We start from the raw sequence: 12,668 nt of genomic DNA, 5'->3' as shown, positions 1-12,668 counted from the left end.
TGAGGTCTGAAGACTGTGCAGGGCATTTCATAACCGCAACCCTATTTCTCTGAATCCACTGCTATGCCAACTTGCTTGTATGCTTTAGATCATTGTGCTGTTGGAGAACCCAAAGCAGTGGCATTTCCACGCGAGCATACGGTAGCATGATTTCCTCCAGAATTCGAACGTACAAAGTACGATCCTTGGTTTCCTTCATCCAGTCTATCGGTCCAACTCCATAAAATGAAAAACATGCCCAAACCTTAATACTTGAGCTAATGACACTCCATGTTTAATAGTTTTGGTTGGGTATTTCATGTTGTACCCGGAATTAGCAGGTCGTCACACATATTGGCGAGATCCTCTTGTACGATTCTGGATTTATCCCTCCACAAAATATTTCTCCAATTATATCGTATCAGTTTTTTCCGCTACGACTGGCTATTGTAATTCTTAAATTAGAAGATACATGCCGAATTCTCAGCGAACAACAACTGACTTGTTTACAAGAATTATAAATTTATTATTTACATTTATTACATAGTTAAAGACATAACAACCTGAGTAAAGATTTCTTGAAAAAGATTTGATAGTTTAAATTAAAAAAATAGTAACTGCATTTCAGCAATAAATCAAAAATCCACAACGTTGCACCTTACTAAAAAACAAAAAGCAATGTTGGGCCTATGTGAAAACCCGTTATTCACACACATGGCTCGACCTATTTGGGGAAAACTAACGCTTCACTGCCTGACTGACTGATTGGCAGACTAACACAGCAGCAGCAACAGGAACAACAGTTACCATTATTCTATGTTGCTATTTTTATTAACTGTTTATTTGCTACAGAGTCAATTCGCATGAATGCAACTAGCCAACAATGCAGTGGCTGCGATATACGAACATACTCGTATTTGCAACCTCACTCAATGGCTGGCATACGCACGCGCACAGTCCGCGTCCAGTATGGCGCAGTCAGTAGTAGTCCCACTGGCAGTCGCTGACTAATACTAAGTAATTTAACCAAACATAAAAACTGTAGAACAAGTGCCGGAATACCCTAGGCAAACCGTTGGTGCAGGCCGTTGCAATACTACTCCGACTACTGCAACCCACTCAAGCAAAAAATTATAATTAGCTAAGTTAACAATGCGCATCAGCAAATGCAGTAGGAGAGGGCAAGGGACATTTTAGAAGGTGGGAAATAGAGAAAGGAATCCAACGTGCATATGAGTAAGCTACTGTTTCCAAGAAATTACTTAAACCATTTTTAAATGTAGTAAAATTTACTTAAATAACGAATTGCAGATATTCGGTATTTGATTTGGGCCAAGGGCTATTTTACGCGCACTCTTGAAGAATAATATAATTTAAATCGCTAAAAATCTTTCAGTGGATCGATACTGATCGATTTAAACAAAGCACCGCACCTAAGGTTTTCTTAATCTTTTAACCTTAAGCAAAGCCTAGAACTTGGAAATATTTAGTTCATTGAAAGCGCCACTTTTCTTTTTTCCTTGGCATGACAGTCCTGGATGGACCACTACTTCTGTCTGAAGTCGTAGATTACTGCACCTACCTATCTTTTCTTTGGTCTTTTTTTTTTTTTTTTGTCGGGACAACTAGCAAGTGCAGCACTCAGACATTAATTAAGTCCATGGACTAGATGTACTACACTTGGATTCCCTTTTAATTTTCTTTAAATCTACCTGGTCTCCGAAGAAATCTGAGTAGATCTTGTGGTGCCAAGAAGCAAGATGGTCGCTTCTTAACACATCAGTGCCAAAGACCTCAAACCTGATTCGAGCGAAGGCGGGGCAGACGCACAGGAAGTGGTCCGCCCTTAGTTTTCTTCCTGTACGGTGGTTCTTGAAGACTCGTCTTAGTGCTCTTATTCTGGCATTCTTTCTACGTGTCCAAGCCAACGTTTTCGTTGAGCGAGCTTTTATGTATTTTATGATGTTTTGCCCTTGAATGAGGAGCTCAAGTTCAGAGTTGTATCTATGGTGTATTATATTTTTTTTTCGGTATTTTCCTTTCGAATGTTGCTGTTTTTTCACGTCATTCATTGTCCACACCTCACAAGCTGATGATTGGTTTATTGACAGGAGTTTGGATTTCAAAAGCTTTATATGCGTAAAGTATGCCATGTTTGCTGTTTGTAACCTGTCTTGTATGGCGATTGTTGGGTCGTTGTTGGAGCCAAGCACCACTCCAAGAAATGTATATTTTTGTACGCCACTTAATGCGCCACTACTGGCACCTTAAAATCAGGCCCTCACCGATAGCAGCCGAGCTTTACATATAAGCCTACTGCCGGTCGAATATAATGAATAAATGGTAATTATGCCTACCATCGGCTGTTCGAAGGGTTTTTCTGCAAAATGGAATGTATGGAGTATTGTGCCTCCGGGAAAGGTGTGTACTTTTCAACAAATACAATGTTACTGATTTTTTTTTTTTGATAAATCTCTTCACTTCAGGACCAGGAAAATCAGCAAACTTTTGAATATTACTTCTGTACACAACAAAGCCTACCTCTTTAGGCGAGCACCGTAGCCGAATGGGGTGGCGCGTGACTACCATTCGGAAGTGCGTAGGTTCAAATTTCCGTGCATGAGACACCAAAATTATAAAAACAGTTTTTTCTAATAGCGGTCGCTCCTCGGCAAGCAACGGCAATCCTCCGAGTGTATTTCTGCCCTGGAAAAGCTTCTCAAAAATATCTTAGTCTACTTAAAACTGTGGGTCACTCCATTTGTGGAATAACAGCAAGAAGACGTACGCCAGACATAAAAGGAAGAGCTCGGCCAAACACCCATGATGTAAGCGACCGTTCCGATCCATTGTGATACCACAGTAGCATATTGCCTGCCACTCCTCAATATACCATTTCGTTTTAAGTGCAAAACCATTGATCTGGCTGACTCTTATATCCCTAAGGTCATCAATATCATTCAAGAACGATAAGCCAAAGTATCTAAACCTAGTGGTATACCACGCGGGACGGTGGCAGGGAAGGTGTCTAACAGATTCTTCCTTCTCCTCATTCTTGCAGCTTCTGCAATAGTCAAAATGAGGTACATTCAATCTTTGCGCATGTCCACCTAGGAGACAGTGGCCTGTGATCAAAGCAACTATCATAGTGTCGTTTTTCTTTGACCAATTAAATAGCGGCTTTGAACGCCTGGCGTCCCATTCTGGCGAAATGTTTTTTGTAGCGGTATATCAGACTATCAATGCATCTCTTGTTGGCTGAAGTGACAATGCGACTTTTAGCGCGCAGTTTGTAGGTTGAGAGGGGCATACCTACCATCTTCATTACAAGAGAGAGGCGAGTGGTAGTGTCCTCTCGTCTAATTTGTCTGCCTTACGATTTCCTTGTATGTCACTATGCCCTGATATCCATATTAAATGTAAGAGAGAATGGGAATAAGAGATTCCCGACACTGTGACAGCCTCACCAAGAGATAAATCGCCGTTTGGCTATCAAAAAAATATATAGTTTGGCCTAACCAGCCAACTGTTTCATTAATGGCTTGAATTTCAGCCTGAAATACGCTACAGTGATTAGGAAGACGAGCCGAAAGGCTAACTTTTGGCTTCTTACAGCAGACGCCAAAGCCAACTCTATCGTCAAGCTTTAAACCATCAGTACAGAACCGTAAGCAGTCTTTTCGACCAGGTACCATATATTGTCAAACCATTCACTTTGTAACCGTGATTCTATTATTAAATAACCTATTCAAATATGTTTCATCCAAACAATTTAGATGTTCTTCATCTCCTTTATAACCTAACCTAACCTACCATTTGCCTCTATTATGGCTGACTACTCGGTATTACTGACAGATAACATGTACCCTGGTAGGTTACATACATACATATGTTGCTATGTATGTATAATTGACGCGTACATCCTTTTTTGGTGTTTTGGCCGAGCTCCTCCTTATATTTGTGATATGCGTCTTGATGTTGTTCCACAAATAGAGGGATCTACAGTTTCAAGCCGACTCCGAACGACAGATATTTTTATGAGGAGCTTTTTCATGACAGAAATACACTCGGAGGTTTGCCATTGCCTGCCGAGGCGCGACCGCTATTAGAAAAAACTTTTTCTTAATTTTGGTGTTTCACCGAGATTCGAACCGACGTTCTCTCTCTGAATTCCGAATGGTAGTCTCGCACCAAGCCATTCGGCTACGGCGGCGTAGTAATTTAATGGTAGTCACCTATTTTTAAATATTATTTTCTGGCGAATTAATGAAAATTGAATATGGTGGATTCAAATACTTAAAATGTAATGTAATGTTGTATATAAATATAACTCCAGCGTTTCCATAAGTATATTCAAAATAAATTTGCATACATACATGTATTATTTACTATATAAAATTACTTGATCTCTGCTCATTCGCTTGTGCATGCCGATTCTTGGTTAATTACACAAAATAGGCACGCGAGGAGCAAGCACATCTTGAGATGAAACATCGCAAGGAGGAAGATGATTTATACCGAAAATTTGCACGTAAACGGGAGGAGGAGGATCGTAAAATACAATCCGAATTCCAAGACGAATGGGAGCGCGAGCTGCAGCGTCTCACACACAAGTTCGAAAAGGAACTATCCACTTCGCGACGCAATCGCGATGAACAGAATATGCTGACGCTACGGCACGAACAGCAAAAGGAAGATCTAGAAAAGAATATGACACTGCGACGCAGTAAAAAGAAAGAAAGTATTACACGAAAAATGCTGGAACACGAGAGATATGAAACAGCTGCATTGGTAGATCGTCAATCGAGTGAAATGTTGGAGTTGATCAGTGCGCGTCGTTCGGAATATATGCAAAATGAGAGCATATTTCTAGATGATGAATTTGACGAAGGAGCCGTCCCCCTAGAATATCCCATGGTGGCACCAGTACCAGCTCCTCCTGCTGTTAGCAAATTCCAAATATATACCGATCCCATTGAATTCGAAGATGTCGACCGCATTGCAATATCGGTGAGCTATTAACTTCAAAATAACTGCATATTGACGAGAATAAAAATGTTTCGTTTTAATTTTTTTGATTTCTAGGTGGCTCAAGAGGATCAGAAGACTTTTACGGACTTGGTACGACAGCTAGTCGGTCGTTGCACCACAGACATTGAAAAAGCTCGAACGATTTTCCGTTGGATAACTGTTAAAAACTTAAATGCAATGCATTTCGATGATGACTTGCGTGGGGATACGCCAATGGGCTTACTGCGGGGTATCAAATACGGCACAGAAAGCTACCATGTACTGTTTAAGCGTCTCTGCAGCTACGCCGGTCTGCACTGTGTAGTGATCAAAGGCTATTCGAAAAGTGCGGGATACCAGCCAGGTGTCAAATTCCAGGATTCTCGATTCCGCAACTCTTGGAATGCTGTATACGTGGCAGGAGCATGGCGCTTCGTCCAATGTAATTGGGGCGCTCGACATTTGGTCAACGCAAAGGAAGCGCCCAAGACCGGTCGTGGGAAGAACGACAGCTTAAGGTGATTACACATACATATAAACGTACGTACACGATTGAAAAACATTAATTATTGTATGTCTCGACAGATATGAATATGATGATCACTATTTCCTGACGGATCCACGAGAATTCATCTACGAATTTTTCCCCCTACAAGAAGAGTGGCAACTACTTAAAAGACCCATAACTTTGCGGGAATTCGAAAATCTACCATTTGTGCGTTCACTTTTCTTCCGCTACGGATTACACTTCGCGGATGAGGGCTATGGAGCCGTAGTTTTCACTGATGACACGGGTGAGTTTTGCAATTTTGTGGTTTTATTAGTTTATTATTAGCCGTACTGAAACACCAATTCACAGGTGCAGCCACTGTTCGTATTGCTATGCCTACCGATATGCAGAGCTGCCTGATTTTTCACTACAATCTGAAGTTTTACGACAGCGACGAGGACTCTTACGACGGTGTGTCTCTAAAGCGTTTTGTTATGCAATCGGTCATTGGAAATATTGTAGCCTTTCGTGTTCATGCGCCATGTTCCGGTGCCTTTCTTCTGGACATCTTTGCTAATGCAGTTACGCCCCAAGAATATCTAACAGGCGAACCTATGAAATTTAAATCTGTTTGTAAATTTAAGGTAAGGATACGGTACATTTGACTACATTTATTTCACAAGTTTCCGTTTTCCTGATATTCCTTGGTAGTCCAGAAAATTTTCACACACCAAATTTTGGTTATAAAAATTTAAATTACTCATATAAAACATAAAAAATGTGTACACTTGCAACACAACAAATGGCCCAGCAAAAGCACATGAGGCCCCTCTGCTTAAATTAATAAGTTTGCGGGGTTTCTTTTTTTTTTTTGATTGAATAATGATTTTTTCGAATTACACAGTATTAAGAACACTAATAGTCTAGACAGACGGTGACGTTAATCGGGATTGACGATTTAATTAGGATTATTTCAGGAATTAAGTGCAACTAATGAGGATTGACAATTAGACTTAGTTTTCATAATTTAAGAGGATTAGGAAAATGTTGCATGGAAAAATTGCCAAAAAATAACAATTGATATCTATTATTTATATTTTATTTATTATTAACATTAATTGTTTTAATATTTCGGATAAGTTTGAGAAATAGCAATTTCAGATTTTTTTTAATAAATAATTTTTTTAGAATCAGGGCAGCCTATATCCGTATTTGCCGCCTGCGATCCATCTTTTACTGTCAGAACTTTCCAACAAATCAGCAGTTCACTTATCCGCGTAACAACCGTCTGTTAGTGTCATTAACGCCCCCGTCTGTTTACGCTATAAAACAATTATCATCCAATTGCGGTGCAATTATGTGGGAATTCAGATTTGATTTTGTAGAATTTTTTTTTCTAACATTTTGTCCATTTAAAACCCGATATTTGAGCGCTTCAAACTTTCATTTTATACACTAAAATTTAATGGGGATAAAACTACATACTCAAAAGTTTTCGAAATATTCTGATTACAAAGTCAATAATTTTGATGAATTTTCTTAAATTTTGCGCAAAGTTTGACATGTTGATTCATGAAGCTTTTGTTGAAGAATGAACTATGTTTTTATTGAAAATTAGTTGAAATTAAATATCAAAATGTATAAGGGGTGAACGTGAAATAACGTAATATACTCACGAGTTACCAGGCCTTACGGTGGCAATTTGAGCAAAAATTAACAACTTTGTCACGTTTTATTATAAAAATGATATCACCACTTTAATCAAAAATTTGTTTCCATTTTTCGGATATATCGATCATTTCATCCATGTGGAACTTGTTTTTTTTTTGCGCTATTTTACAGGTTTCATAGACAATACTGAGAAGGTTTAGAGCGTGATAATTAGGCAAGCAGTAGAATCGCCATTCTTATAGATAGGGCAGAGGGTACTTAGATTCCAATCATTGGGTGATGCTTTCCACTTCAATTCAACCGGGCTATTCGATTTAGATGTAACTCAAATATGTTGCTCTCTGGTCGAAATAATGAGAGGCGTATTTTTTTGTTTGCCCGAAAAAAAAATTTTTCAAGATTTATCGGAAATTTCGTTGTTCGGGTCAAATTTTTGTAATTATATAAGAACATTTTTTTTTAATTGCTCATAACTTAGTCAAAAATGAACCGATTTTAATGATTCTGGATTCAAAATGATCGTCCTTACTTGCACGAGCGACTTCATGTACAAACAATAGCACAAAAGTAGTTGAAAATTTTTAATTTTGCAAAAAACAAAAAGTGCAAAACAGCTTTTTACTCAAAAATGCATTACTTAAAAACAACTGATTTTAGCAACTGGGCATTCAGCTCAATTGAAGCTTGAGGAGTCTTGATTTGGAAAACATTAAAAAAAAATACTCTTTTTGAAATATTGAATTTCGAAAAAATTTCGCACGTTTTGTTTTTTGCAAAATAAAAAATTTTCAACTACTTTTTTGAATCATTAAAATCGGTTCATTTTTGACTAAGTTATGATCAATTAAAAAAAAAATGTTCTTATATAATTAAAAAAAATCGATTTTGAGCCGAAAAACAGCCGATAAATCTTGAAAAAAAATGTGTTCGGTCAAACAAAAAAATACGTGTCTCATTATTTTGACCAGAGAGCAACATATTTGAGTTACAGAAATCGAAGAACATGTCCCGAATAGCCCGGTTGAATTGAAATGGAAAGCATCGGGTACTACTGCTGTATGTTGAATTTTGTTGAGTTTTGCAGCTAAACATTTGATTCATTAAATTTTTCACTGCAATTAGACGAACTTCTTTTTATACTCGGCATTTTTTAAATGATTCAGAAACTGTCTGGTAAAGAGTGTTTACAATAATTATTGTACGCAAGTCTTAATCATTTTTTCCAGGATTTCATTGGCTTGTTCATTTATTAGCTTCATCGAGATTTTTTTTTTTTTCAGAACGAAAACTTGCAAATGATTTACCTCATGGTAAACATCACATCAGGGCGACCTAAGATTATGTTTAGGTTAAGATAGGTTAGCCAGGTTACTTGCCTAAGCCACTCAGTGGCTCTGTGATACCTGTATTTCATTTGCATTCCTAACTAAGTTGCTTAAACAACTTGGATCTTTTTAAAAAGGTAACTAGTCCCTCCAGTGGTACATTTAGCAAGTTTTCCAGGTATTCAAAAAAGTTTTCCAGGTGTTAAAGAGCAGGACATTCATAGAGGAGGTGTAGCTCAGACCCAATTTCTTCTTCATCTCCATAACTCCTGCAGAAGTCATTGTGGGTACATCCATTCTACTGGCTAGGGTGCCAACAGTACAGTGACCTGTGACGACGCTGGAAGTTGGTCTGTTGAATCCAAGCAGACACTTTGTTCTTTTAAGACTCAGTTTTGGCCAGAGCGCTTTGGAGATCCTGCAGTTAGTAGTCAGAGACCACCTTCTATTAGAGCAACCGAAAGTATGCTCTTAAAAACTTATAATCATTATGAGCCTTAGAAATGCTTTAAATTTCATGTAAAGTGCGTTTAATGAATATTGCACTGGCACTTATGGAAAAGTTTTACTAATTTATTTGTTTCTTAATCCATTTAAATACTTTCTTTATGAAAATATTATTTATTCTCCTACAAGTTTCACACTTTGTGCAAATTAAAAAAAAATTCAACAACTTTTCATACTTTTTAATCGCAATTTTTAGAAAAAAGTCGGGTATGTAGTTTAAGAGCCCATTAAATTTTGGTATAATGAAGTGCAAGTTTCAGGGAGCTAAAAGTAAAGTTGATTTAAAAAAAAATTTTTGCGACGGCCTTTGCACTTTTCCTGGCGGTCGAATCATCCATTCCCTCCCTCGCGCAGAATAAGCTTTATGCATAGTGTCTCATTGAGATTATATATTTTATAATTGGGAAAGGCAGAGTTGGATTTAAAGACTCAATTTTTGTAAATATATTTTTACAAATACATATCGCGAAAACTTCTCCATAAAAAAATTAACTCAATTCGAAGTAGGAATTGGATAGTGACACCCGGTGCCCATTTTTGATGCAAACCAGTCTTATTATGAGTTGAGGCACCTTTCTGGTCTAGAGACGTGAAAATTGAAGGCGTTGAAAATTTAAGAAAAACAACGGTATCAATTGAAAATCGTTTTTATTCATATTTATTTACAAAAAACAAAAAAAAAAATTTATGACAATAATAAAAAAAATTGCTTCCCCTGACGTAACACATGCCTCTGGCGTAACTGATTGGGCTACTCAGGTACGTCTGAAAAAAAAAATTCGGCCGATTAGTCATCAGGAGATATGTCGCTATGGTGGATAGCAGATTTACAAAAAAAAATGTTTTTCTAGATATTTTATCTGTTTATTGGAAAAACAAAAAAAGGATTTAGAAAAATTGATTATAAAATTATAATTCTTCTACCCGCGAGACCCCCAAGTCTACTCAATAACAAAACTCAAGTCAATCGGTTCAGTACTTATTGAGAAATTACCCACACCAACTCGGAAAAAATAGTTTCGAGAAAAACACGCTTATACCTGGACGTCGTACTCCAAACCGGTCTCGTTTTAAAGGACTGTAACGTCTAAACTACAAAGAAATTCAATATAAAAATTTACAAGTATGTATATTTTTGAAAGTATAAACTATCATAACATGAAAAAAAATCGATTTTTTTCGAAATTCTAGACCAGAAAGGTGCCTTAGCTGTTTTCGATTCGCCAACCACCTAGTGGGTAGTGAATAAAAAAGAATGTCTCTTGAATCCAACGTTACATATGATTTGGTTGCACTGCGTTAGTATAGTTATGTGTGTCAAATTGTTAAGTAATTTCACTAGTTTCTAAAGCATTCCGCTTAAAAGTATGCAAAATGGTTTGATTCCGTCGTAGGACGAGCCTTTTGACTAGTAAAAAATATAATAAAAATATACCCCTACTTATACTTAGAAGCACTGGCCTAAGCATGTCGCTTGTGAGTTAGGTGGCTTCAAACAAAAGGCGTCTTCTATTCGCCATTTCTCTACTCGCTATCTCTGAGCTCTGCTCTCTTGACGAAAACTTGCATGCGAAATCAACAACAAAGTCATCGATCAAGTTTCGGCGCTAGCAAGTACGGTTATACCTTATAAAACAGGTAAAGGGTGGTTAAATTTCAAGGGCCGATGTTGAGTGTGAACCACACCTAAACGTCAACGACACCGTTGGACTTCTTTCTTTGGGGTTATTTGAAAAAAAAAGATGTACGTCGATAAGCCAGCAACAATTCAAGAGCTAAAGGATGAGAAAATTCGGCATATTAACGGCATAGAACCTCAATTATGCCTCAGCGTCATCGAAAATTTGGACCATCGGATGGAGGTGTGCGGCCGATGCCGCGGGAGCCATTTGGCCGATATTTTATTTCGTACGTAATTGAGTCATACCAATATTATCATAATAAAATGGAGTGATAATAACTTCCTAAAAAATTGTATTTTATTCAAAATCAACACCGGCCCTTGAAACTTAACCACCCTTTATAACTCACTATTCCACAAGCAAATGTAATTTTAGACAACTCTTTTCCAGCATTGCTAAGATAGGTTTATTTATACTAATTGCCACTTGCTAACGCTTGGCGAAAATGAGAGGCCTTATAATTAATTTATGCTTGAATACATATATACATTTTACTTCTTTTGTATCTTCAGATATGCTGTGAAGAATTACAAACAGTGATGGTACCATTGCCGGATTGCGCAAGCGGGGAATGGGGGCCAACCAAAGCGACGCGGCTTTTTGGATTAATACCAATAACTCACCAGGTAAACGAGTAATTGTAAATACTTACCTTAAACACCCAAAATAAAAACCGAATCAATGTTTGATATTTTCAGGATCCACTTATATTTGCCGGGCGAGGTTTGGACCTTCAGTTTCGCATGTCACGTCCACTGACAGATTTTATGGCGACACTGCACAAGAACGGAATTGAAGAGAAGAAACTCTCTAAGTACGTGACGCACAGCACCTTGGATGACATTGTGACATTCATAATAAAGTAAGTAGCAGAATAAACAAAAAAAAATTTCGTATATATATGCAAGCCCATAGTAGACGTGGTAATTAACGTGAACTCTGATTACTCAAATGTTTCACAGCTTTCCCGAAGAGGGTCAATATGGCTTGGATATCTACACCCGAGAAGCTGGAGCCATGGCTGCACATCATAGCAACTCTTCATCGTCCGGCGAAAAGCATCTACTCACGCACTGCTGTAAATACCTAATCAATTCATCGAAGCGAAACTAAATGCGCATTAATACATATGCAATACTTATTTATGATTGTATGCAATGTTGTTACAATAATTTTAGTGTAAATGTGAGAATTACCAATTAGCCCTAAGAGTTTTCTATGATTAACACCAATTGTTTTTAAACTTAATTCTATGCATATTAATATATTATACATTTTAAAATCCAAATAATATTGAAATTTGTACAATTTTACAATAAAGAAACAATAAATATACACCATTACAATTTGTGGACCCGTTGCAAACCTCTTTAATGAACTGCTTTTTTGAGGCTTTTTGGGTGACGTGAATTTAGAATTTTTCTTTATTCACATATTACATTTTTTGTAAATATGTTAGCTTAAATATATGAAAAAAGTAATTTCAATGAAAAATTAATTATGATGACAAAAAATGGCAAATTTCTTGTTCTTCTTGATTGATGCGATAACCGCTTTAGCCCTTGGGTGCATTTGACGCCTGAGACCAGGTCATGCACTTGTTTGCCCTAGGAGCGGATAAACGTTATTTAAGTTTAGGCAATAGGTCTGTTCATGTAAAAATTATCCAGTAACTAATTTTCGAGCATTCGAGAGAAAAATATCAAAAAAAGTAAATGAACGCAAAACCAGTAACAATTTGCAAGTTTTAGGAACAGCTGATTAAATTGTTGGCAGGAAAAATCACAAAATTTTAAAATAAAAATAAAATTAAGCAAATAAAATGCAAAATAACGCGCTCCGGATCACATGATTTCATCTTGTAATTTTTTCCATTTCATCATCGCTGCCAGATGAAGGGCATTCCTTTATAAATTGCAATTCGCAATTTTTAATTCGTGTTTATTTTGACTTTGCGATCAGCTATTTTTCTCACTTACAAATCCACGTTCCATTATCAGTTAC

The 12,668-nt window shown here is 37.1% G+C and overlaps 1 protein-coding gene across 9 annotated transcripts in view; it reads left to right on the top strand.

Moving 5' to 3' along the window:
• The window catches only part of LOC129245084 (hillarin), a 59,885-nt gene extending 47,941 nt beyond the window's left edge, over positions 1 to 11,944 (top strand). For all 9 annotated transcript variants that reach the window (XM_054883058.1, XM_054883064.1, XM_054883065.1 and 6 more), the window contains exons 6-12: positions 4,438 to 4,989; positions 5,065 to 5,507; positions 5,575 to 5,783; positions 5,849 to 6,123; positions 11,177 to 11,290; positions 11,363 to 11,526; positions 11,627 to 11,944. In XM_054883058.1, the coding sequence (XP_054739033.1) occupies positions 4,438 to 4,989; positions 5,065 to 5,507; positions 5,575 to 5,783; positions 5,849 to 6,123; positions 11,177 to 11,290; positions 11,363 to 11,526; positions 11,627 to 11,777 (1,908 nt within the window). In that variant the 3' untranslated portion in view covers positions 11,778 to 11,944. The remainder of the gene's footprint in view (positions 1 to 4,437; positions 4,990 to 5,064; positions 5,508 to 5,574; positions 5,784 to 5,848; positions 6,124 to 11,176; positions 11,291 to 11,362; positions 11,527 to 11,626) is intronic.
• Positions 11,945 to 12,668: the final 724 nt, after the last annotated feature.

This window comes from Anastrepha obliqua, chromosome 4 (genome assembly GCF_027943255.1).
Source record: "Anastrepha obliqua isolate idAnaObli1 chromosome 4, idAnaObli1_1.0, whole genome shotgun sequence".
Lineage (NCBI taxonomy): Eukaryota > Metazoa > Arthropoda > Insecta > Diptera > Tephritidae > Anastrepha > Anastrepha obliqua.
This window is presented reverse-complemented; position numbering and strand designations above follow the sequence as displayed.